Consider the following 27757-nt stretch of genomic DNA (forward strand, 5'->3'; position numbering starts at 1 on the left):
ATAATCAGTTCATTTTCTCTGTAATTATTCATTGTGATTACAGCTCCCATTACAAAATAACAGGGTAAGAAAGAGAGGGAGTACAGAAAATGAGTACTGCTAAACAGAGAAGAGGGAAAAGCACTGATTAAGTTTATCAAAACAAAACAGGTAAGTACAGTGCTGATGCAAACAACAGTCTATCTGCGCCCTATCAATCTAGAATCTGTGGATGGTTCTTCCACTTCCAGTTCTGAAATGAGCGACCAGGGCTTAATCATTCTGCTTTAATTATAGGATGCTGGTGGAAATGCCCAATTCTAGAGCGTTGATGAGCCATCTTCTGTGCTTGTATCTTGGGAAAGAGATGGATCTGTCTGAGTAAATGAGCCCTAAACGTCCTCTGGTTAATGTCTGGGAAAGATTTTTACAAGGATTCAGCTGAGAGCACAGGCATTGGAGGATGTAAGCTCATTAGACTCCCTGCGCCATTTTCTTAGACTAGACTATGACATGCAATGCCATCCATGGCGAGATGCTGTATTATGGAGGCATGTGATAAAGTGAGGCAATAAAGACCACACAAAAGAAATGCAAACTTCCTTGATGGCATGAAGTGTGCCTGTGTAAAAAAGTTCTCAAAGTGTACAGCTGCTTATATCCAAACTGAATACAAGCTATGCAAGACTGCCCTGTATTTTTACAAGGGTGGATTCTTGCACTGAGTTCTTACAATATTCTTCCTGGTTTCATTTTTAAGACTAGGATAGCTACAGGTAATGAAGAAGAACACCTGTTGATTCAGAGTAATGCTGAATGCTTACCAATTTAGCAAGGCAAACATTTTCAAGCTTGCAGCATACAGAATCAGAGACAGGCCATAGTTAAGGGATGGGGACTGGACTGTTGGTAGTAAAGACCAAAAAGAACACCCTGAAGAGAGGATAGAAAATGGATTCAATATGAGCTTCCAGTTACAACACTGTGGCTACAGGAGTGATGTGACTGATGGGTATATGATCGAAGAGAGGATAGATCCGATGCCCTGAGGGAGGAGTGAAGATCTAGCTCCATTGCAGCAGCAGGGCTCAGATGCTCAGTGGTGCAACACTGGTTTTAGCACAGGGAAGCAAGATTTTTCCAAACCCCCAGGTGTCACGAGGAAAGGCTGGCCCAATAGGCCCTAGTAACGGAGGATGTAAAATCTGGTTTCTCATCCTCACAGGGTTTCCTGCTGAGTTCCAATTTCACTGAAAGCTGGTCTGGAAGATCCTGCCTGTCAGAGAAGCTGTGGGACACCTTGCAGATGGCTGGAACGTGCTGCAGTGACAGAAACAGATTCCCAAGACAGTAGGACAGAACTGACACTTCAAAACTGTGACAGCATGCTGATGTTAAAGCAAACAAACAGCTCTGCCTTCCTGCAGGGTAGTGATTATTTTACCCCTGTATTTGGCACTGGTGTAGGCACTGGAATACTACTTCTCCTTTTGGTTCAGCAATACAGGAAAGTTAACTGAAAAACTGGAAATCACCAGAGAACAGTTAGGCAGAGGAAGAAGGGACTGGAAAAGTAACAGCTTATAAAGTTCGAGCTTGAAGATGAATGTAAGAGGAGTCTTGATCATGATGTATTAATACCTACAGTGGACCAGAAATCTTGTAATAAAGGGATTTTCAATTTATCAGTGGATTACATGAGGATACAATGGATGGAAAAATGAAGCTAAGAAATTAGTACCACAATTAAGTCACATCTGAATGAGAAAGACAACTATGGGAACAATTTACCAATTATTTGATGGATGCTTCATCATTGTTTATTTTTAATCAAAACTAAATGCTTTTATGAAGACAGTTCTCTTACCCTAAATAGCTGATGGTGGCCTTAACCTATAGAATGTTTATATTTGTATTTATTTGTTAAGCAAGAATGTTATCCTGCCATCATTTAACTTGGTTTTGCTACTAAATTAGAAAACAAAGCAGGCCCATAGTCCCTGTGGACGAGAGACTGGATTTTTACTTTTTCTGCTTAAAACATGGTTTACAAGTATAAGTCATGCTCAGTGAACATAGGCTTTCCCTCTGTCATGAGCTGACAAAATGAAGCAGCGTGGATTGCAAGATACTAGGTTAAGCATCAGCCTTCTTGACATAAAGTCAAACTGAATCTATGCTGAATCATTTATTTGGAAATAAGATCCAATTACCTTAAATCGGTCATTCCAGACTAACAGAGCAATAAAGGGCACTGTATTTGTTGATGTATTTGACCCTGACGTTCCAGTCATGTCAAAACGTGTGTGCACTGTACTTCTAGCTTAATTCACATCACGTAGTGCCCTCCCAAATGCTGTGCTCAGAACAGATGATAAAAGGGCTGTTGGTACTCCAAACATCAGAAATTTCTGATCTAAAGCAGAAAATTACTTCTGAATTTTGAATTGATGGAATATTAACAATTGTTTTGACCTGTAGAGTATGACTGTCACCAAAATAAGTATAATCAGGTCTTTTTCTTAACTGAGGGGTTTTTAATGTTCAAATGTTGCCCAAAGAATGAAGGGAAAAAGACCATTAGGAAAAGGACAAAATTCTTTTACAGTTCTAATCCTCAAGTAAGCATAGAGCCAAAATAAATGAATGATGTGTAGCTCCTATTTTCTCAAATTGTTTATTACCCTCCAGATCAATAATGTAGGGCCCGTTCTGACACAGTCAAATAGAAATGCAGCAAAATGTGTTGCTGGAGAGGAACTGCCTGCATATAGCTGCTTAGGTGAGTTTTTCAGGAGTGGTGGTCCCCAGTATTTTAGCACTGATGATATTACACATGAAATCAAAATAAAAGATGAAAGTCCATATTTGATTCCTTGTTTGACTTCTCTTTACACCTTTAAGACCTACTTAGGAATTTCAAAGGAGAAATGCAGATCTGCACTGAATATCTGGCCGCATCTTCCTTTAAAACCACATTTTCTTATGTATATTAGTAATACTACCTTACCATGATACAGATTATTAATGTGATGTATTCAAGGGGCAGCTTCCACTCCATCACATTTTGGAGGGGGCTTACATTTAATTAGCTTTGATTATTTGTGTTGCAACCATTTCACTGGACTAATTATGCACTTGTATTTTTAAGAAAACATTTACATTGGAATTTTTCATAGTAGAGCTGTTTCTAATGCAAAATCTACTTTTGAGAACCAAATCTGGGGGTATGTTTGTCTACTTGTGAAGAGGGAGGTAACACAGGTAAGCAAAACAAAAGCAGGAAGGAAGAAAAATTGAACAAAACAGGATAAAAGAAACCTCGCAGCCTAGAACTATGTTACTGCGTCTTAAATGTAGTAGCATAATCTGGAGCCGTAAATCATAAATTGTAAGCAATAATCTTGTCTGTACTGAGGGTGCAGTGAGGCAAATGAGAAAACTCACTAGGCCAGAATATGGAAATTTACTAAAGCACCTGAGGTGTCCAGAGAGCACAGTCATCACATTTTAGCACACCGCTCCTTCAGACTTTTTCATCCCCCAGGGTACTGCAACTCCTGTTAGAAAGCTTCCACATGGCAACACAGAGGCAGGGTAGAAAGCAGCAATGTTCACTGTTTATCCGCAACATTGGATATATTGAAACAGCCATTTCTCTGGATCATGTCATTACATATTTTGTTTCCAGATCACGTCACAAAGCACAAGAGACAAGTATTTTCAGAGTTGCCAGGTACGCTGCAAAGCAGTATGATAAAGACAGGAAAAATAACCATCGAACAGCTCTGTCCCATCACTCGAAGGCGCTGTGAGAGCAGGCAGAAGCATGCTCCCCCCCCCCCCCCCCAAGAGAAGCAAGTGGAGCACCGCAGGGGTGACAGTCCGTGTCACACCTCAGGACCCCATCCTCACAGGTGCTCTCCTTGGCATGACTTCAGTGGAAGCTGCTATTGCCCAGCACCTCCACGAGTTACTGTACTTCACCCTCGGCTACCCGAGCTCCAGTCTGGGCATGGCCACAGCTATTAAATGCCACAAATATAACGTGGCGGTGGGGGGGGCACCCCAGCAACCCCGAGCACGGCCGGTGCCATGACTTCGTGTCTGCGAGGCTTCACCACCCCTCGGCCCAGGTCTGGTGGTTTCTGGCGCTCTTTACGGCTCCCCCATGGACACCGCCGTCACTTCTGCACACTTTCCTTCGTGTTTTAGTGTTGAGAAAGAGGAAAAAAAAAAAAAAAAAGAAGAAGAAATGCCGTGAACAGACGAAGAGTTCTACATGCCCGCAAAGCACGGGGCGACCCCGGGTCAAGCGCAGGGTCAGGCCGCTGCTCGCCCGAGCGCCGTGCCGGTACAGAGGGCTCCACCACTACCGGGCCGGTGGCCTCCAAGGCAACCGCCGCCGACGGCTTCCCGCCCTGGGTTTTGCGGCCGGACGCACGACCGGGCCTGCAAGGCGGGAAGCGACCGTTACAGGCCCGCAGGGAAACGCGCAGCGCGGGCGCGAGGGACCCCAGCCGCCGCGGCACGGGTGAGCGGGCGGCGACGGGGGCCTGCCCCTCCCCGCTCCCCCCGCCGCCCCGTGACTCGGCGGGGCCACGCCCCCCGCCCTCTGGCCCCGCCGTACCCCGCCGAGGAGGGGGCCGGGCCCCTTTTTTTGACCCTCGCCCGCTTCCGTATCGCGCGCCTGCGCGGCGGAACTCGCGGCCCATGGAGCAGAGCGCGACGGCGGCGGCTGTGTGGCGGCTCCGCGCGACCGGCGGCCACCGGGACCGGGACCACGGCCACCCGCCGGCGCGGGATGACGGCGACGGCGACACGGGGGGGGAAGAAGCGGGGCGGGCCGCCGCGGCGGCGGCTGTTGCCGCCGCCGCTGCTGCCCGAGGGGCGGGGGGCGCCGCTGGTGCTGCTGTACCTGCTGGGGCTGCGGGCGCTGGTGCACGTCTCGCACCGGCAGCTGCTGAGCCAGCCGTCCGCCGCCGGGCCCCGCGAGTTCAGCGCCCCCCGCGCCAGGTACGGCGGGGGCGGGAGGGCAGGGAGGGCTGCCCCTCCTGCCGGGGCCGCGGCCGCGGAGGATGCGGCGGAGAGCCCTGGGGCGCGCCCGTGCCGCGCCAGCCGGCGGGCAGAGTCCGCCCGCGGTTAGACCCGGGGCGACGGTGGTCGCGAGTGCCGTTTGCTTTTCCGCAGGGAGCCCCGGCGGGACGCTCGCCGCCGCGGCCCGGCCCTGCCCTGCCTCCGGGCGGGCGGGGGGTCCCGGCTCGGCGGCGTCCCGTTAGAGGTGTCGGTGCAGCGGGTGGGAGTCCGGCGGGCTGGCTGAGGCTGAGCCGGTGCGGGCCTCTCCCGTCAGCTGCTGGGTTACCGTCCTTCGCGGAGCGCTGGGGTCTTCCCCTGCCCTCGGCGAGAGCTCGGAGCCCGCTCGGGCACTCGCGGAAAGTAGGTGAGAACGTTGTGAGGGCTCCAGGTCTCGTACTGGCTGCGCCTTAGAGGTCCCCTTTGGGGCTGACCGAACAGCGCGTGCTCTCGTGGTATTGTAAAGGGCTTGGCGTAGGGGAAAGTTTCTTTGCAGATTCTTAGTTGGTGTAAATCTTGCCAAGAGTGTGCTTATTCAGACGTTCAGCGAAGAGTGCGTATGCGCTTGCGGAACGCTGTTAAGGGTAAAATCTTCAGCTTCTCCGTTCACCCTTTTGTTTCTTTTTGCATTGATAAGTTCAAGACAGGAAACCGGTAGTTCGGTTTATTATTGTGATAGGCAGAATGAGGAGCCCTGAGTAAAGATCAGTACTGTATGCCCATTACCATAACGATCTTTGGCATCTTGACTACAGTTATCTCCAGATGGCTTTAGTCTCTTCCACTTCCCGTCAGTTTTGAAATAGGACAATGTACAAAAATGTTACCGCTGTAGATAAGTTGCGTACTAAATGTTGAATGTGTTGATGCTGAATGTGTAATTTGTCTCTTACAGGGGGTATCTTGACAACATAACAGCAATTGGGCCCAGAACAGTTGGAAGTCCAGAAAACGAAGTTCTTGCAGTTAACTACCTCTTAGAACAAATTCAGGCAATAGAAAGAGAAAGCACAGATGCTCACAAGATATCTGTAGACATACAGAGGCCCACCGGCTCCTTCAGCATTGACTTTTTAGGAGGCTTTACTAGTTACTATGCAAACATAACCAATGTCATAGTGAAGCTGGAACCCCGAAATGGAGCTGAGCATGCAGTGTTATCCAATTGTCACTTTGATTCCGTACCAAATACCCCGGGTAGGTCCACATGTTCATTCTGTTTTTCTGTATATTACATGAGCCCCAGAACTTGGCTCGCTGTCTTCTTGTATCAAGCAGCATTATAGCCACGTGCTAGAATACTGCATGTGTCAACTCATCTGCTTGATTTCCATGAGATTCAGTATTTAGAGTGACAGGTTGGTCCTATGAAAGTCAGGATTTCACTCTCACTTTCTGGTAGGCAGCAAATTACAGATACTATATTTAGATTTCTAGAAAGTTTGGTTATATTTGACTTCCTTGTAGTTCAGTGCTTATGCATATGGTTCATGTGCTGCTTCCACCTGTCGTTCAGGTCTTTCCGTACTTCTGTAGTAATTTAATCCTGGCTTTCCTTTCACAGGATGCTTTGTGCCAGAGAATGTTCCCACTCCCACTAACCAATCTGTGTTTTCCCCTCCCTTTGCTGGTATTGTACTTTATGTCAAATTTTTAGTGTTATATCCTTAAGCGATGCCAATTGTTTTTTTTTTTCTTTCTGCATTGAAAGCTTCTGTCTCAAAAGACTGTAGTGATCAAAGATTAAGGTACTGTTGCCTTGGTAGTGTGTACATCTCTCTCGCTGCTACTTTCACCGTTACTGTTGCATAGTCTCTTATTCTTGTCCCTCTGCATTTTTATAAACCTAATCATGTTAAATAATAACTGTATGATTATTACACATGCTCTGTGATTTAGGAACTGCAGAGATGCTAATTACTGTATTTATAGTCTAAATATAGCTCCTTAGACTTAGAGTACTTCACAAGCATAATACAATGATTATTGAAAACTGCCTTTAAAGTGATGCCTGAGGTAAATTGTGTGTCTGTTTCTATGGGTTGTAACACAGGATTATGTCTACATCAATTACTTTCTTTATAGTTACTCTCACACTAAAATATTTCACCAACCTTGCACAGAGGTGCCAAAAAATTTTAGGGATTTTTATAGGATTGTACAGAAATCTGTGGAGGAGCTAGAAATCGGCCTGTATGCTTGCCTTTAATCAGAAAGCAGCCTAGCCCTTTACCACAACAGTGAGGAACTGCTCTGTGTTTTGTTGTCTTAGTGTGAAACTTGCACATAATCTAAGCAACAATGTTTTGTTTTCTATTCTTCTGTATTTCTGTAAGTTATTTGTTTACATCTTTTTTTGATTTCCAAAAATGTGTTATTTAACCAGAATCAGCAGGACTCAGTGGTTAACGAGTAATATAGTTGAAAATCAGATAATAAAACATAATCTGCTGTTGATGCTTATGCATGTGAAACAAGTAAAGCAAAACTCAGTAAACCATTAGAGCTTCAGTGTTAGAAAGCCTGAGTTCCTTGTGAAGGAAAAACATAAACAATAAATTTCTAAAACATGTCTCTTGTTCTAGTGGTCCTCATTTTTATGGCCTATTTGGTTCTTTTCTAATAAACTTGAAAGCAGAAATATCCTTAAAATTATCATCATAGACGTAGCTGATAACGTGGTTTTATTAGTTTACTGTTATTTCCCATAAAATCTGTTTTAACCTCCCATCAATTTTGCCGTATATGAAGTATTTGAGGATGATACCTTTCTCTATGAGCTTGTGTCATAGTCTATGGCTACATGGCTGCTTTACTCAGATGTAAATCTGTATGTTTGTTGAAACCAATAACTTGTTTTTCTTAGCTTCACAGCGAGGTAGATAAGTGATTAGTCTTGCTGAAAACTGTAATCACTTGTCTGCTGAGTTCTCAACACAGCATAAGTTAGATAAAAGAACTCTGTGTGGCCAAGAGTAGACTACTGATAAATGCGGGTGGCAATATAATCAGGGCTTTAAATCAGATGTTTGGCGGGGGCTTTTTGGAAAGCTTTTGGCAGAACAAGTCATTAATTTCTGAGAAATAGATCAGAGAACAGTGTATTGGAAAGATTTTGGTTTTATTTATTTATTCTAAAGTACTTCTGTACAATAAGCTAAGGCTAAAATTTAGACTGAGATTTGTATGGGGAATATGCCCTTTTCATGGAAGGGGCAGATATGTCTAAATTCTGCCAAGTTACAAGCTTTGGAAAAGCTGAGTTTTTGTGTGTAAATTAAACAGTTTTAGCAGCTAACGAGTCTGTCCTAATTGTGTGCTGAGGCCTGACCACACTGTCGTCATCTCAATGTACATCAGCATTATATATGCAACCCAGGCCTGAAGGAATGAGGTTAAATTTCTCTGTTTGCTTCTAAATGTTATTGATTAGAGTGGGGTAGGGAGATGCTACAGCTTGCACCAAAGCGAGGGAAATAGAGCAACGGGTGACCTTGGCTGAAAGATGGGTGCTTAATCAAGATAAAAAAAGTGGTGGGGCATGGGAGGAGGTGTGAGGAAATGAGAGTAAGTTTAGAATAGTGTTGGATGAGGAACTCAAAGAGAACTGACTATTGAGCTCAGAGCAAAAGGGGTTTTCTGCAAATAAAGAAGGGTGGTAGAAAGCATCTGGTCATGAAAATACTGTATTATTATGTATACTTTCATTTTAAGAATGTTTTAAAGGTGTGAATTCTGGTGTTTCCTTTGCTTTACTTTGCAGTCTTGGCCTTGTGTTACTTTGAGGTTTTGTCCACTTGCTTGAATGCATTGTAACAGTGTAAAATGCTTTAGGGAGACTTGTGTGGGAATGTTTATTTTTTTAAAATTTGAGTATGCTGTAAGTGAAAATTATGTCCTTGTTGATTTGTATTGTTCTTAGAAAAATAGATAATGATCACTTTGCTTGCTTAGTAACCTAGTTAGTCTACTTGGCTTGAGCAGTAGTATTGGATCTGATATCTTGTACTTCACTTGCTCAACTTTTGAGCATTATTTTTATGTCTGCCGTTGCTTTTAACTAGTATAGACACAGGGTACAAGCAGTAGCAGAAGATGTACGAAAGCTTGGCATAATTGTACCTCAGATTAAGTGACTGAGATAGCATAAAGCTTTTTTTCTTCTCTGGTCTTTGTTGCAGTTCTGTGTGTTTGTTGTAAGCCATACTATTCTGCTGATTATTTTAAGGTGCCAGTGATGATGCTGTTAGCTGTGCAGTGATGCTTGAAATACTCAACACACTTTCAAAATCGTCAGAGCCCCTGCAGCATGCTGTCATATTCTTATTTAATGGTGCAGAAGAAAATATTTTGCAGGTGAGAATATGCCAGAATTATAAAATATATATCAAAGCTGTGTATTAAGACTCTGGCAAAGGAAAGAGTAACTGCAGATAGGCTTGTATTTAATCTGTTGAAATATAGTTGAATGCCAGTCTTAACATTCTGAGGAAAATTTGTTTGATTTCAAAGGGAAAAATATACTTAGATTAAGAATATTGTCCATATTAATTTAATTAGAAGACTTGGATTTTCTGTATCTGTTTGTGTTCTAAGTGATCTGGCTGCCTTGTCCAATCTTGAGTTATGATCATATGTGATGGAAAATAACATTTAGGCTGGTCTGGAAGATATTTGACCTATATTTTTTTTTGTTTGTTTTCCCATCAAGGCTAGTCATGGCTTCATTACACAACATGAGTGGGCCAAGTCAATTAGAGCTTTTATTAACCTGGAGGCAGCAGGTGTAGGAGGAAAAGAACTTGTTTTTCAAACAGGTATGAGCTTGCAATGTGTCCAGTTTCTACACTAGGATAATTTGATAATAAACAATGTAGACTTGAAGGAATATTGAAAGTGACTCATAAGCAAAAGACAGGAGAACCTCTGTGCCTCTCTGCCAGCCCTGTGCAGCAAATAAGTTGCTCTCCCTCTTTATATACTTGTAGGCTAAAGCACTGCCACAGAAGTTGCCTCGTAGGTGGGAAGCCTGTGTAGAACAGAATTACAGAAGTTGTCTTTCCCTTTTACGTCAAGGTAGTAAGGAGAAAAACAGATTTGGATATCTCGTATATCTTGCATACTTATACTTTCATATGCTTTATTTAATTTTCACAGCAGCTCTTTCAAAATCTATGCAGGGAGTTGTTGGCATTAGAACTCCATCTGCTGCTCAGGAAGCAGCAAAACTTCTGCGTTTTGTAGGCTACAGTTAAACTTCTGCTCCATCCTAGTTGGACTGCAGACTTCCATCTACTTCTGGAGCCACTTAATTGTTTACTTGCACTGAACGCTTTAGTGGAGAGACTTTTCTCTAAACAACAGTTTTGAGATGTGATACATAGATGATAAATTGGAAACTCTGCTAAGGGTTGTGACTTCTTCATTAGTGCTGGGTCTTTTTTGAGAGATGGCTTATATACTCTGCCAATGAACACTCCAGGTATCAGTGCTTTCTCCGCCCCTCCCCAAGTGTAACTAATTCTTTCTCTCAAGTATGAGTCATTCAGCCCACACAAATGCACTTAGTATATACCCTGTGGGGCAACAGTGTTAAAACTTAGTAGTTCCTTTGCATTATTTATTTGTTACCACAGATACCTTCACTGAAGTTCAAAAAGTGGTTGTTGTGGAATTTCTGCTCATCTTTTATTAGGACCTGAGAATCCTTGGTTGGTACAAGCATACGTAGTTGCAGCGAAACATCCCTTTGCCTCTGTGGTGGCACAGGAAATATTTCAGAGTGGCATTATCCCAGCAGATACAGACTTCCGTATCTACAGGGACTTTGGCAATGTTCCAGGTATGTTATCAGAAGGCATGTCAATGTGCGTTATGCAGCCATTTATCTTAAGTTTTTATAACAAGGAGACCCTTCTGTGGTTCACTATGTGAACATCCTCAAATTTGGTTTGTCTTTCAGTTTGGGAGCAAATTTTCCTGCTTTTTTGCTAAGGCAAGAGCCTTTAGATTTGGTTTGTCATGTAGGTTATTAAGGATTTTTTTTGGAGACTGCTGTTTTCCAGGAAGAAACTACAGGATAGAAAAGTTTCCTCAAAAATCAGGAAAACACTGCATGAATTAACAGTACGCTGTTAAATATTCTGTTTTGAAACATTTTGGTAATGGTGCCAATAACCTGCTTGCAGGAATTAAATGTCTGTACCTAATGGATAAACCAAAAGAATCTTTTCTAAAGACAGAAACTTAGTAATTAATGCATTTTTGTTACTTTTTTTTTTTGTCATAATCAAGGACAGGACAGCAGTTACTGGTTTTGCTAATCTGTTTACAGTTTGCTATCCATTCTGCAGAGAATGGCCAGTGGGGAAAAAATGTGGTACACACAATGCAAACACAGTTCAAAGGAATGTAGACTTCTGTAAAATCCTTGCTGTCTGGCACAGGTGGTCATTGGAGTCGCTTTCAAGAAAAGTGATATTTCTGAATTGATTATTGGAACAAAACATGTTGGCATATTCTGAACTGTTCCAAAGTGTGCTTCTAGCCTGAAAATAAAGCAGCTGATATTGTACAATGTGTTCTTTATTTGTTCAGAATTGTACCTGGATCATAAACGAATTCTCACTGAACTCTGTTTTTTCTAGACAAATAGAAATAGAACAATTGAGTTAAAAGAACTAGTTTGTTCCTCTTTGTCTACTGGTAGAATTGAGGAGTGATTTGTTAAACCTCTGCAAAACTGTGAGGATTCAGATTGCAGACAGCAGCTTTTTGCATGTGCAGCTGAGGTGGTGTGTGTTTGGGATACACTGAATGTATAATTGATCTTGCAGAAAACCTTTTTTTTTTTGTAAATATTTTTGTTTGTTTGTTTTTACAAATTAGTTGGACCTTTAAATTAAGAGTTCTCAGACTGGCTAGTTGAAAAGCTGTTTACAAGTTAGACGTAAAAAGAACATACCTGGTATTTTGAGAAGGTGTTCATATAGTTTGAAAGTGCTGCTTTTACTTACTTTAGAATGTGGATCTCTATTTACTAGTAAATGTTTGGAAAGCACCTTGTGCATCTTTTCTGAAGCTGAGATAATTAACATTTTTCATGTGTTTCTCCAGTAGAGATCAGTTTGTGTACAGATGTCATGCAAATCAATACATTAGAAAGGACAGATATTTTAAAATGTTTTAAAGTGTCCTTTTCTAAATACATGTGTGTTGTGGTTTAAGCCCACCCAGCAACTCGTCACCATGCAGCTGCTCACTCACTCCACCCCCCCCCCCCGCCCCCTTCAATGGGATGGGGAAGAGAATCAAAAAAAAAAAGTAGTAAAACTCATGGATTGAGATAAGAACAATTTAACAACTAAAGTAAAATAAAATGTAATATTACTAATAAAAAAATATAATAATAGTTGTAATAGAAAGGAAATAACACACAAAAACACCCCAAGAAAAGACAAGTGATGCACAACGCAATTGCTCACCACCTGTGGATTGCTGCTTGGGCATCGGTCAGCAGGTGGTGAGCAATTGCATTGTGCATCACTTGTCTTGGGGTTTTTTTTTGTTTTGTTTTGGTTGGGTTTTTTTTTGTTACATTCCTTTGCATTATTATTATTGTTGTTGTTGTAATACTAACAATACTAACAACATTTTATTTTACTTTAGTTATTAAATAATTCTTAACCAACGGGTTTTATTTTTTCTTTCTGATTCTCCTCCCCATCGCACTGGGTGGAGGGGGAGTGAGCAAGTGGCTGCGTGGTGCCTAGTTGCTGGCTGGGCTTAAAGCACGACAACATGGAATCCCTGTTAGTCTTCCTTCTACAAAGCAGACTATTTTGTTCATTTTTAAGGATAGTGAGTGGGCTACAAAGTAGAGCAATGTTTTCGGTGAAAGATATCTGAGGCTTTCACATGTTTGTTTTGAGGTTTTATGTTTACGTAATTTCAAACGTGTTTTTTCTCTCTCTGTAGGAATAGATTTGGCTTTTATTGAAAATGGCTATATTTATCATACAGAATATGACACATCAGACAGAATTTTAACAGATTCCATTCAGAGAGCAGGTTGGTATTTCAAGAATTCAGTAATTTACTGAAGAGTAGTATTGTAGCTGCTTTTTCATTTTGCTGTAAGACTACCATCGTAAGAAATTTGTAATTTTAATTACACATTTAGAACATGCTAGACATGTTCTAAAGAACAAAGAATTAACTGAATGCATGCCTTTCAAAGACAAAGGAAGTATTTTGTCAACTTGGGAAGATAAACTTTATCAGCATCCAGTGATGTTCATTTGAAAGTAACTGTGGAATCTCATTAAGGTTATAATCTAGCCATTGATACCTGATTTTTCAGTGTTCTGTGTTCATTTTCTCTCAGTAAGTCCCCTTATTGATTCATGTTCATCATGAGGAGCTTATGGTTAAGTTGGTGGCATAGTGACTGATCTGCCAGCAGAGTTTTTTTCTTGTAGAATATATCTCAGTCAAATTTCTATGGTAGCACACAGACCGTGGATAAACAGGATTTATTTTCTACTAACAGGTTGTGCTCATAGCAGGCTATTTGACATACTGCAGTAAAGAAAATTACAGTAAGACCTTTAGTTTTGCAGGAAAAATTAACATAATCCTAAATGCCCACAGGATTTTGACCATTTCCCTGATTAAGCTTACAGAAGCCAGTTTAGATGACCAACATGAATAAGAGTTTTAAACGCTTTCTTGTGCCAATGCAGTTGCAAGACAGTAACACTTCTAAATTCCTGTTGGACAGGTGGTTGTACTGGTCATGGTAGTTACATAGAACATCTCTTGCTAAACATATCACAGCTAAAAAAAAAAAAAAAAGACAAACTTTTTGGCCAGTAAGCACTTTTACACATCAAGCAAAAGCAAAATGAAAGTTGAGAACAATTGTTGTGATTACATGTGTTTTGGCTGTACTGGGAGAAAGGAAAAGGTTGTTGATACCTGTAGGCTACAAAGGAAAATAGCCTCCTTGTCTCCTACCTTACAGTCATCTAGGGAAAGAAAGGCAGGTTATGCACAGTCACTGAAACATGGAGGGGTTACTAGTGGCAAGGAGAAGAGGAGGAAGTTTAGGAAATTACAAACTCATCTATGGGTTAGTCTTGAAGTCCGGTGCCTTAATACCAGACCTGAAGAAGGGCTTATGGGCTGGAAGCTTGATTACTCCCTTCATTGCAACAGGGTTTAAATACATGAAGCTTCCCAAGTATACTTATTTTAGTGACAGCTGTATAGATTAACTCATGAAAATGTATGCTGTGCATACCATGGAATACCTGTTTCAGAATAATCAGTTGTATATTCATGTCTTCGAGGATATTTCGATACAGTTTTATTTTTAAGAACACTTGCATTTAAAAGAATGCTGTGTACTAATTCATTAACCCTGATGTAGTTATGTATCTGCTTTTTTAATAGGTGACAATATTCTAGGTGTCCTAAAATACCTAGCAACATCAGATAAGTTGGCTAAATCTTTCGAGTATCGACATGGAAATGTTGTGTTCTTTGATGTACTTGGCTTATTTGTCCTGGCTTATCCTGCTCGTGTTGGCACCATCATGAACTATATTACAGCAGCAATTGCTTTTCTTTATTTAAGCAAGAAAGTATTACAGCCCAAAACTAGAGGTAAGCCTAGTTGTTAAAAAAAAAAAAACAAAAAACAAACAAAAAAACCAATCATATTACTCTTTAATGAATAGCAATTAGTAGATGGAGAAGTAGAAGGATTCAGATGATTAAGGCATCTTTTTAGATAAACTTCAGAAATAAATTTTAGGTGTGCAGCATAACATAGGAGATGCTTTGTGTTTTTTAAATCAACTGTGAATAATTCTGATGAAGAAAGACTGTGATAGGCCTAGATGTCTAGCATTTATGAATCATGATTACATCTCTTATGCTTTCATGAAAAGTAAATCATTTAAAGATCTGAAAATGCAAAACAAACCCCAAAACTTGCTTAGTATCTGTATAAACTCATTGTTCTGGTAGTACAGGTAGGGCTTCAGAGTCCCTTCTTTAACACCTGTCCATAGGCAGGAGCAAATAAGCAAACAACAAATGGGGAGAAGGACAGCAAAACTTAAGAAAGGGTGTAAACCAACTTAAATCTTCTAGTTAGACCTTTTCAGGTATGTGTAGGAACATACAGCTTTTAAAAAAAAAAAAAAAAAAAATCAAACCAAAAAAACCTGCCAACCTGCCTCCCGCACCCCACCCCAAAATCCAGCAAACTTTTTCTGGAGTAAGAAAAAGTTACGAGAAAAGCTACTCCAATTTTTTTTTTTTTTTTTTTTTTTTTTTGAGACATGGCTCCACTGGTGCCCTAGAGAAATTTTTACTATCGGGAACATGGTAATCTGCAAAATACACTATTACTCTGGGAATAAATCTTGCAGCAGGGAAGACTGCAAAAAGACTTGCAAAGAAATAGGCTAAGTGATTTAGACTATGCTGTTAAGAAATCTTCAGAGTGGACTCCTCATGCAGTTTTACTTTGGTCATTAAAGCAATTATACGGTGGGGTAACTACAGTCTTGGTGATAGTCTGGAGTAGAATACATGGCTGTTGAATAAATCTTCTTTCTTCTTCATAGCTATTCATAACCTGAAGAAATTTTTTACTGCATTTGGTGTAACACTGATAAGTTGGGTCTGTACACTGGTGACAGTCCTTATAGTGGCAGCGTTCATCTCCGTCATTGGACGATCTCTTTCTTGGTACACCCATTTCTATGTTTCTGTGTTTCTGTATGGCACTGCAGCTGCAGCTAATCTTGTTCTTGTGCACACGCTAGCCAAGAAGTTCTTCCTCAAGGTAAGCTTGACTTCATTGCTAATGTTGAAGGGTAATGTAGTGTTTAATCTGTGGAAGACTTAATTTTTGAGTTGATTAAAAAGTTGCAAAAAGTTTTCTGTATTGGACAGAAGTATTTAAAATGTTGCTGTAAAAATTGCTATGTCTAAGCATGGGGATGGCTCTACTAAATCAGAGTTAAGAGCTTTGTGATTTAAGGCTTTTTCCTTGCTAATGACCTTCAGGAGCTGCTTCAGAAAAAAGGGCAAAAACCTAGTAGAATACAGTATAAGGTACTGTTTCTTTCTCTATCTGCACCTTGCCTTCGTGCTATCACTTCAGTGATAAGAGCGCAGAGCAACAGCTGGAGAATTTAGGTTTTTTGATACTTTTCAACGTTCTTGATAATTACAGAATCTACATATATACTGGAACGTTCTTTGAATCTTACCAGATTGTTGCCTCTGAATGTACTTGCATGACAGGTTCCCTAAATTTAATAATTTATTTTGGTACAGTACCTCCTTATGTATCTTTTAGTATTTTTATTCTTTATTTAATCTGATTTATCATTTACATTTTGTTGTGAAACTTGGAATTCCAGTTCTCTCTGTTTTATTCTGTTCTTTTATTATACATGTTTTGGTGATGTCATTTGTATTTCTAACGTTCTAAGCAAATAATATGATTTTTTTTTTCAGATGGTTCATTTGAGAGCTTTTTTCTTACATCTATCAGAATTTCTAGTTCTGTCGTGCCCTCTTCCAATACAGTAATCTGTGCTGTACAGAGCTTTCTAAATGAAGCTGTTGTAAAAATTTTGAGTAGTCATCCATCCCTCTATGATTATTCTGATTGTTAGTTTTGACCACAGCTGGAGATGGAACAGAGCTCTTGATAGTCCATGCTCTTTTCTGCAACAAGTAAAGGTCATTTAGGCCCCTGCAAGGCTCGGTGAGGATTCGGTGGTGTTACCTTTCCATTGCTGTAATTCGTCATGATTACTGTCTATCTACCTTTTTTGCTTAGAATTCTTTTTTTATGGACTAACCAACGTGATTCTACTTGCGTAGTAATGGCATAATTGTAGCTCACAACAATCCCATATGTTTAGATGATAGTTTAATGATTTTGTATTAAAAACAAATAGGGCTGTGAGGTGGTGCCTTGAGGTATCTGACAGATGATGCTTTTCCAGGGCAGACTGCTTGAGCCTGTTAGGTTTAGGTTTTAGGCGCAGTAATATTCAGTTGTTCAGCTTGCTGTTACTTATCTTTTCTGCCATTTGTCAAGCTTTGGGCAAGAGAATTTAGGAAACGTAAGCTGTCAGCCAAATCTAGCTTCATCCTTGGATGTGAAGAAGTTTTAAGAATTTACTGAAATTTGATTGTATGGAAAGTTTGGGCAGATCCATCATGTCTTTACCTGGAAGTGGTTTTTTTTAATTGTTTGGGGGAGGGGAACATTAACTGGTATATGTATGTGGTGGTGTCCTTTTGTGGAAAAGATGAGCCAATTATAAAAGAGATGCGATGTTCCCATTTTCTAGTCTTTTGGAAGAGCTGATGGGAGACCATACTTTGATAACGGTTCAGCCGTTCCAGGCTCTGGATTTACTTCTTGCTTGCTGATTGTCTGATCAGATCAACCAACTTGATGTCATGAGTCTCTTAATTTTCTTGCATGCTGTAGTTTGCAATACACCATACAGTTTATGCTGCCTCTGTAACTCACATTGTACTTAGAGTTGCATAAAAATTTTGGAAGCTAATCTCTTACTTGGCTATCACAGGCAATGCCTTGGTGTTTTCTGTTAGTGGCTCAAGAACTTGTGAATTAATAAGCTTTTTGTTTTGAAGTACATTTGGCAACTCATATGTTTCTTCCCCCTACCCTTTTTTTTCTTTCTACTTAGCCTGAAACTGAACTAGGTGCTTTTTGATAGCCATTGTTCACGCAAGCAGTTCTTGCTGCTAGCAGGTTTCACAGTTAAGAATCTTGCACTACAAACACTGTAGCATTGCCCGTGTAACCTAAAAAAAAGCCCACAAAACCAAATTACATTTTTGATGGTTAAACTTCCTTCCTTTTGAAAAGGTATCTGGTATTACCTGACCCATGACAGTGACAGCTGTGGACTAGTAACTGTGCTTCTATAAGAAGTGTATCAACAGGTGCTGTTCAAAAACAGGCTTAGAATCGCAGGAGATACAGATAATTTTTTCACACATAAGTACTACATACCTTTTTTATATGCTTCACAAATACCAATGCTTTTTATAAAAAGGCCTTATTTGCCTGTGTACCTGAAACATTAGCCTTCCATCTTCTTGGTGTTGTAATTTGTACGTTCCCTTCCTCCCTTCACCCCAGCCCATGTAATCTCTTTTTGAAGCTATGTCAGAGCAGATCTAAAAAATGAAAAAAAAAAAAAAAAAAAAGTAGACTGTCATGGATAACTCTAAATGGTAAGAAAATGGTGAGATGATGCTTGTCAAAATTGTTTTGTCCAAGGAAATCAATTATATACAAGAAATAAGGATTTTTCTGTGTGTTCTCATGAGATGTGATGCATGGAATATGCTCAGTAATGAGTATATTTGCTTTTTTTGTTACAGAATATGAATGAGCAGTACCTGGGAGATATTTTTTTTGATGCCTCATTGATGATTTGGTCTATAGCATTGGCTGTGGTTACTCAGATGGGCCTTTGTTCAGCATTCATTTGTACGTTATGGGTAGCATTTCCTTTACTTGCTAAGCTGATGATCCATAAAGAATTCAGCCAAAAAGGTATGAATTTTGAGGGGGGGAGGTTGTATTCCGAAACCTCTGCCCCTACTATTGGATATTGAATGTTTTCCTCCAAACTGTTATTTAAGCAAAAGAAATCCCAAACTTCGAATCTGAATAGTCAAAGTAACCATGTGACATTTTTGTAACAAGGAAAAGTGTTCATGAACTAAGGACAGTTTGAAAGTACGGAGAAGCTCTTTAAAAAAACAAAACCAAAAAAACCCCCCAAAAAACCCACCTGAAAAACTTACTGTGTCTCAAGTTAAAAAGAACAATATTATTTGGGGTTATTAAGTGATCAGATACTTTGATGGACAGTAAAGGTTGTTAAAAAATACTGTAATATTTAAACAGTGTTTGGAACAGAACACCTGTTTAAATTTTTTTTTGTAATACAAGAATTGTTTTGGGGTGTTTTTGGAAGAGTTACATTGGCATTGGCCATGCAAAATGAGATCCCCTTTCCATATCTGTGTGAGGGATAAGGACCAGTATTGTGTATGGGGCCTTGCAGCAGTATATGGATATATTAGTAAAGCTGTGTGTTTATGTCCTTTTAAGCTTTTACGATTTTTTTGTCTTTTGTTTTTTTGTGTCCCTTATAGGTGCCACAATGAAGTTTGTCATGATGTACATGCTTGGAATGTTTGTTCCATATCTGTATATGATGTATCTTAGTTGGACTGTATTTGAAATGTTTACACCTATCATGGGACGAAGTGGTTCAGAAATTCTACCAGATGTGGTGTTGGCAGGATTTATTGTGGTCATCACTATGATTCTGTCATCCTATTTTGTAAGTAGAATTTGTAAATGTTTAAAACTTTTAAACTTTCTCTAGAGTTTAGAATCAATGTTTTTCTAAATTAATACTTGAAGTTAATGATAATTTGACAATATCTTAACTGTTAAGGGAAACTTCTAGGAAATATGTCAAAGATTCCATGTTTTGTGTTAGTCAAAGAAAAGTCATTGAAACGGGTTACAAAAATGTATCTGCTCTATGATGATGTAGTAAAGATTGGTGTAAAATATGCAATTTAATGCTGGAGTTTGAACAGATATTCGTTTCAGGTGAAGTATAGTATGTAGCTGAACAATACATATACTACACTTAAAAAAAGAAAATTTCTTGGAGGTTTGTTTTTTTGTCTGCTGCCCTTGCCACAAAGGTTCTAAGTTTTTGTTGGCAGATGTTTTAAAAAACAGGAAATCTTTGAAAGCTCCAAGAAGTACTCACTTTATTCATTTTGGTTATAAATACTGAGATTACTAAGAAGTGTCTTGTGTCAGGTAGTACTTGCAATGGTATATTTTTAATGTACTTTCAGTTCCATAACTGGATTTTAGAGTTATACAAGTAGCGTCATATTTCTTAAATCTTGCAGTTTTATAACTGGGCTGTCTTTTTATTCTCTAGATTAACTTCATTTACCTTGTCAAAAGTACAAAAACGACGCTAATAACTTTAACTGCTGTGTTTGTAGTCACTCTGATTCTCGTTTGTAGTGGAATCTTCTTTCCTTACAGTTCTGATGCGGCTAATCCAAAGCCTAAGCGAGTCTTTCTCCAGGTAAGAAAAGCCTTGCATATCATATTGCCTCTATTGGTTGCAAGAGTGTTTGTTTTTTTCAAAGCTTAACCCCCCACCCCACCTGCCCCCAAAAGAATAACCTTCCCTTTCTTGCTTGATTTGAAAGCTCTAACGATTATTCCTGGATTTGAAAGAATTGCTAATGTTTCCCATGGTCAATCTCTGTGTTCAGTTTATCTGTCAGAGGAGCAGGCTTTTTTTAGGGGGTTTGAAGTGGGAGAGTTGAGTAAGCAATGATGATTTAAAAAGTGAATGTGATGGGAGATGAGCAAATACTTATAGGCACAGTCATCTTTTGAACATAGGTATTTTTATGGTATGTTTCTTTTATCTGAGTAATTCTCTCTACATATTCATAAATACTTAGAGATGTGTTCAGTGCATACTGAAAATTGAGTAGACCTTAAGGATTGACACGGAGATATTTCAGAATCACTTCTGACTCTTCTGAACTGTGCAGGCTCCATCATCTTTCTCTATGTCTTCCCCTCCCCCCCTTCCCCCCCCCCCTTCTAGCACACGAGTAGAAGATTTCATGATGTACATGGAAACGTGGTTAAAAGTGACTCTGGTATATGGATTAATGGATTTGATTATAATGGGATATCTCACATAACTCCCCATGTACCTGAAATCAACGACACCATTAGAACTGCATGTGAGGAGCACGCTCCTTTCTGTGGCCTTCCTTGGATTCTGCCAGTGCATTTCATGTTCCGGTTGGTGTGAACGCAGCTTCACTTGAGCACTTAATGCCAAAGCACATTGGTCATTTATGCAATCTTGCTTATGTAAGCGAAGAAAAAGTAAGGCTAATCTTGGTCTAAAAGTAAATAATCCTTCCACTTCAGAAGACACTTAAACTTCTCTCTAGGTGCAGTGTCTTCTGCCAGAATCTCTGCAAGAGATTGCTGGGTCTGCTGCAGGAGCTGTAGAAGTTGATGTGTGGAAAATCAATGTCAGCACCAGTGGGAAAAAAGGTGAAGGGGGCGGCCTTCCAAAGGGCAATTCAGAGTAGGAGTATGTATGTCTCTTCCCTTCTTCCCTGCCTCACCCAGCTGACAGCAGAGGAAGTCTAAAGTAGCTGGTCTTCATGGAAGAAAACAAGCTGCTGTGACTATTTCTCATACCCAGAGAATCTTCTGAGCAAGAGTGTAGCAATTTGAAGAGGCAAATATTCTTACTTATTTTACTGCTTTGTAAATTAAGGCAGATGAAGTTAATGAACATACAGGTGACTATTTTTCTATTAATATGCACTTTAAGTATTTGTCTGGCCATAAGGTGCTAATTTTACCTGCCTTCTGCTAGGGTCAGTAACTTTTGAATATTTCATTTAGTAAGCACACAGGCAGCTATGCTGTACAAAAACTTCTCGGCTTCTCTTATTTAGTACCTCTGAGTGTTGCATTGAGAATACGTTAAAACGTTTGGGTTTTTGTTTTTGTTTTTTTTAACAGGAAAAACTGGTATCTTCCTGCTCCAGAAATTTTTCCAAGAAGCCCCATTCACTTTAAAGTTCTGTCCAAGGAGCTGATGCCTTGGAACTCTGTGAGGTTAAGCTTTGAAGTATCTGGTGAGTGACTGAAGCTTCTGGTTTGTGATTTGTGTTTACTTTTATGCCGATAACAAATCAGGTTTTCACTCCAGTACTGCAGGTTCTAATGCTATTCCCAAGATAGTGAGCTTTGTGAGATTAGCATGAATTAATTCAGTTTCATAACACGCTAGAAGCTGTGGGTGTTGTGTTGCAGTTGTTATTTGGGGTACTGATAACCTTGTCTATTGTGAGTAAGCCTTGATCTTTTTATACCAAGTCCTTTCTTAAAGTTGATTTTATACCTCTGTCCCTCTCCTACATCATCATCTCATTTATCTCACCACTTAGAAATAATTGAAGCTTCTTCTGTACACAAGACAATTGCATCATGCTGTGAAAGACAGCAATAGTAATACATAGATAACATGCTACTATACAGGAAAATAGATGGTTCTTCTACCTCCACCTGTTGATACATCTAGATACATATCCCTGTCTCTGCAGGTCCAAGTCACATGTCTCTCTATGTTCGGCCACATGAAGGGTCGGCTCTGTCCACCTGGTCTCTCGGGGATGGTATACCAGTTGCTAGCTTAGGAGGAGACTATTTTGTGTTTTACTCCCATGGGCTGCAGGCTACACCATGGCACTTCTGGGTAGAACTGACAGTGAGTATGCTGCTGCTGGAAACATAGCGATCCCTTGGTCTGCCCTGTTGTCACCATTTCTGCATTCTTATGTGAAAAATGTTATAACTTTCTTAAGCTTTGCTTTATTTGATAGATCCTAATTCTAGCTTCCCTCTTTTAATTTCTCCCTCAGCTTTATGTATCAGCTCACATATATTTTTTATGCTTAGTCCACTAACTTGCCAAACAGCCAAAGGGAGAATATTTTCCGTGTCTCCACGGTCTTAGGTTGTAAGTTTGGATTTCTCTGATCTTAACCTTATAGTTCTTGAAGTTTTATCTTTATTACTGTTATTTCAGAGTTCTTTTTCCTATTGTGAGTAGTTTCCTTTTGATGTATTTTGGTTGGTTTGGGGAAATTAGAGGGAGTCCTTGGTGGGAAACCTACCTGTCTTGAAGCTGAAGAGAGTTGTAAAAACTTTGTTTTCTAAATTTTCTTGTACGTTATTTTCAGTTGGAAGCAAGGCTTCCAGCATTGCTGTTCCAGTGGGATTTATGACCTCCCTGCTCTGTTAACTTGCCAGTGAAGAACTTTTTGCAGATCTGTGTGTTTTTATTACAGGTTTAACAGTGTCTTATTCTTTGAGTAAATATTACAAAAAACTTTGAAAGTTCAGGAAGTCCCTTGTTTTTTCCTGGATCAGGCAGTCTAAACACTTAACCAAATAATCCTCTGAGGGTATCTAATAAAGGCAGACAGGAATCTGCAGTGTGACAAGCTTTGCAAGATTGATAGTGGCAAAGCTAGGCAGAAAAGCCTTTTCATCCTAAGGATCACAATAGAAGGATCAGTATAAATACTGTGTTGGAGTCCATGTCTTGATTTGTCAGCAAAACGAACAGATACAAACTTTGAAGTCGGAGCATGTGCAAGCTATGTAATGTCAGAGGCACTGTGACCTGAATACCTAGTTGCAAGTTCAATTAATATTGAACTCATCATGTAATCAGACTGGTATGTTTGAAGACAGGAAGTGTTTTAACATATAGGACAAAAAGCTGCAGGATGAAGTTTGTTGCATAGATATCAAGTCTGTAGAAAAGTGTATCTGGATTCATCTTATGTTTAAAAGCCATAAACAGTCATAAAGACTGTGTCGCCCTTTTCTCACTTTCAGGCCCCAGAAAAGCATTCTGATGGAATAGTGTCCCTCGCCATAGCAGCACATTACTTTTTTGGGGAAGATCAAAAGTCACCTCAACTCTATGCCTTACTGGAGAGGTTTCCAAACTGGACGTTTTCTTCTGGTTGGTCCTGCACTTATGACCTTTTTGTCTTTTAACGTTGACAGTAATGCAGCGCTAATAGGGTAATCTCTCTGATGCAGAATGCTGTTATAGCAAACACTTTCTAACAAGATGCCAGAGACTTTCACAAGAATTTAAAGTACTTTGGCGACAAATGGTGTTTCTTTGGCAGTTTGACTATTTAAAGACTACTGCTGTCTTGGGGATATGACTTCATGTCAACATGAATGCAGTTCACCTTGGTTCTTCCACTGAAATGGCAGTTTGACTAGTGGGTTTCTTAAAATGAGAACTGCATTTGACGAGGTAATGTTAGCATATTACGGCAATTGCAATGAAAGGGCCTCATGAACTTATTTTGATACTATGTAAAATACAACCCGTACTTCACGCACATGTGGGGACTATCACCTATAAATCCTATCCGTCCTATTAAAGTAAGACCTTCAGCTAAAGGATGCTTGTTCATGTGGTGGGGGAGCAGAGGTGGCAAAGTCCTAAACATTACTTTTGTCACTGGATGAAGTCACTGAAGCTGTGATGCTTGTGTAGGTTGCATTCCCAGTCCTTGGCAAATGTACAATGCAGAAAAATCGGTATTATGATGGAATGTGGTAACTATTTATCTAGATTGTCTTCTCCAAATAATATGTTTCTGTTAAAAACTTAGTTCCTACCCTTTTGCCTGTCTCCTCAGTGTTACAACTTGCGTGGGTAAGTTTGACCTAACCATCATATTGTGTTTTTTTCCTATTGGGATCTTTCAGTATCAGCATGTAAGCATGGGACTTGCTCTCTTGTATGTAAGAGTGCTAAGTCCCCACTCCTTTATGTGGATGTCTTGTAATTAACCTACTTTATATTTCACGTTATCTAATAATTTATTAGAATTGGCTACTTTTTGGTATCTCCTCTGGAGAGACTTTTGGTAATGTGACAGTATTGCACTTCGCTAATACGTTTAACTGTTTCTTGAAGTACAGTTTGCTTTCCATAAGGAAAAATACCAGGAAGAGTCATCTTCAAAAAGATCTCCGATATTTCTGGATTGCTCTTATTGCCACAGGATGGGTTTTGTAAATGACTGAGAGTGCTTTAAAATATCTTCCAGTTTTAATTGACAAGCTTTGAGTTCAGAAGCCACTGACCTCTTTGGGTTTTTTTATACTCCCAGTTTTTTTTAACTGCAGTGTAATATTTAATGTTAGTTTCTGAAATTCAAAGAACTCTGTGTACCTGGAGAAAATTCGTACTTGTTTCCAAACTGTGTATAAAACACTGTGACGTGGATACTATGCTACAAATTGTACAGATCAGTATTTTGTTCATCTCATGAGTATTGCCAAAATTGCGTGCAAAGCAGATTTTGTGCATGCATCATCATTTTGAGTAAAAACATGCTAGTACTGGGAAGTTTGCAGGGCATGTGAAAGAAAATTTTGTGACTCTAATTTGTGTGAGCTGTGATGTAGAGCAGCTCCCTGATCGGGTATTTTTCCTTCAAATTGTTCTGTAGTTGTGGATGATAGTGGCAAGAACCAGTTTCATTTGTTGCAAGGTACATTTGTGAAGACTGTCAACTGGCTCATGGACTAGAGTAAGAGGTTTAATTACTGTAATCATAATGAACTGTCCATCAGTATCTTAAAACCAGTGGGTCTTTCTACATTAACATGTGCATTAATCATCACTTGCTTGATTGTATCTGATTTGAAACTACAATCCCTGTATTACACATTTATTATTTTTTAAAAAGTGCTATTAATTATTTGAAAAATGGAGGTTTAGTTCATAACTCTTGTCTTGAATCTCAGCAAATGTTTTGTACTGTACTCTAGCTGATGTACAGCTAGTTAACTAAAGCTGCGCTGATATTTACTGTCTTCCTCGGTTTTGATTTTTATTTTGTGTTTTGCCTCTGATTTAAGGCTTTGAAAAAGTGCTATGTGAAGAATTTGTAGTGGGAGCCAAAAATATAAAAATGCCTGTTAGAAATGTCTGAAACTTCAGTGAAGCAATAACTTTTGCTAACTCAGGATTTAACCTTTATTAAATAATTTAATTATGAGGGATGTCTGGTTTGTTATAAATTTCTGTCTTTGTAAATAAAAGCGAAAATCAGTGAAATTCGATTTTCAGCATGATTAAAGGCATATTTGAGTTGTTTTTATTCATTGCACTATGTTTTATTTAAGCCTGGGGTAGAAATACTTTTAAGTGATGCTGGAGTTAGACAGCTAGCATTAGAGCTACGTGGAAGATAATGCTTGGCGGAAGACTGTAAAAATTGTTAAAATAAGGGCCCTGGCTAGTTGCCTGGAGAGGAAGGTTCTTCCTGAAACAAGATATGGTATGGAAGTCACTGGTAGCAAACGTAAGTACTCCTTGCAAAACTGACAGCTGAGAGCAAATTTATTGTTGATCACAGGTAGAAAAACAGGATGGAAAATTTTGCTGTTTCAGTGTCTGTCTACTTCCCCATTCAGTACAAGCAGATTAGTCTTTTACTGTGGTTTATTAATTCTCATAAAAATTGTGTGTCTTACTCTGTGAAATATATGATAAGCAACCAGCTGGTGATTTTAAGGATACAAGGGCATGGGAGTAGAAAAAGTCTTTATTCTTAGTGGGGGCAGTAAGCAGCCAGTTGATTGGAATTACCCTATGTTCATCTGAAACAATTCACATGCACAGGCTTTTCTAAATTGCTTTACTCTTCCTTAATGCTACAGTTCTTCCCTGACTTTTGATGGCTTTGAGAATCTATTATGTTCTCTATTAACATACATAGTACTTTGTTTCATATCTGTAGGTAAAAGAGCTTCAGAAATAAGCACTTTATCAATTTAAGCATGTGGTTGCAAAGCAGGCCTGTACCTGTTGTGGTTATACAATCTAATGCAGCGTTAGAGCGTCACTGTACCTTCAGATTGCCTGTCAGGTAGAAGTATGCATTCGAAGAAAGAAAGTGTTGCGGTAGGTGCAATGAGCAGGAGAATTTCAGCTGTCATACACAAAGTGACAGACTGTTGAGCTGAGTAGAGCTGTTCTGTGTTAGCAAGACCCATCTTTAATGTCTGTTCATTTTAGGTTGCGTTGCAAGCCTGTTGGAAAAACACTAATCAAATAGACAAGATCTAACAAGTCTATACAGAGCTAATTGTAGCATATGGGACATAGCTGCTGAAGAGTTTGCCTGCATCGTAATGCTGTTCACTACTTTTTTCCTTGAGGGCTAAACCTAATCTGGTTCTTGATAATAATCTGGAAGGAGCCTGCAGGATGACCCATTTTAGAACTTGATATGTGGTCTCAGTGAAGGATGGTTAAAAAGCCATGCAAAATCAGTAACCCCATGTGCTGTCACAAAACCGTGTGCTTCAATGATGTGAAGTTGCGCAAGTGTGACTTCTGTTTTGAAGCTAGAACGTGGATTCTCAAGTCTTCATGAAAATCCGTTCCAGTCTCAGAGGATAAATTAGTCCTAGAAATTAGGCTTCCCTGTTCACTGCAGAAGAGGTTCTGTTGGGCTATGACACTTTATGGTTCTGACAAAGCTGCAGATGCAGCTTGAGAACATGCCAAGGATAAAGCTGAGACTTGAGCAGGAAGTATAAGCCAATTTAGGGACATCTAGTCACTGCTACCTATATTTCAAGCAGGGTGTCAAGCACCACTGGCCATGAACAGAACAATTTTTAAAAAAATGTCAGTTTCAGAAGGCTGCAAGAATCAGTCTTGAAAGTTAGCAGTAGTTCATCTAGAAAGGAGTAATTCTGCAGTTGGGTCTGAGACTCTGGAACAAATAGAAGCTTCAAAGCCAATAGGTACAGGAGAATTTAAGTAACTGTCTTAGAAAGCTGCCTATGCACCGTTTATTCAGGGTTGTTGCTTTTTCTGTGTGTGGTGGTGTGGTGTTTCTTTTTTTTTGATAGGAAACAATAATTTGAAAAAAGTTATTAAAGAGTGGTTAGGTGCCTTATGTCTGAACTGTTTAG

At 39.7% G+C, this 27757-nt stretch overlaps 1 protein-coding gene and 1 long non-coding RNA gene across 2 annotated transcripts; one reads left to right on the forward strand and one right to left on the reverse strand.

Annotated features, from left to right (window-relative positions):
• Positions 1-3429: 3429 nt before the first annotated feature.
• LOC115336522 lies at positions 3430-4677 on the reverse strand. Its single transcript, XR_003921803.1, has 2 exons — positions 4610-4677; positions 3430-4181 (listed from the first exon to the last, which is right to left on the reverse strand). It is a non-coding gene; the product is annotated as an uncharacterized LOC115336522 (long non-coding RNA).
• On the forward strand, positions 4663-25886 carry ERMP1 (endoplasmic reticulum metallopeptidase 1). Its single transcript, XM_030003666.2, is given in 16 exon segments — positions 4663-4803; positions 4805-4995; positions 5948-6249; positions 9281-9408; positions 9764-9869; positions 10748-10894; positions 13030-13122; positions 14509-14721; positions 15693-15913; positions 18511-18685; positions 19294-19484; positions 20109-20261; positions 20799-21001; positions 21743-21858; positions 22327-22490; positions 23630-25886. Coding segments are annotated over 16 exon segments (2679 nt in total). The 5' UTR covers positions 4663-4692; the 3' UTR covers positions 23795-25886.
• Positions 25887-27757: the final 1871 nt, after the last annotated feature.

Source organism: Aquila chrysaetos, chromosome Z (assembly GCF_900496995.4).
Source record: "Aquila chrysaetos chrysaetos chromosome Z, bAquChr1.4, whole genome shotgun sequence".
Lineage (NCBI taxonomy): Eukaryota > Metazoa > Chordata > Aves > Accipitriformes > Accipitridae > Aquila > Aquila chrysaetos.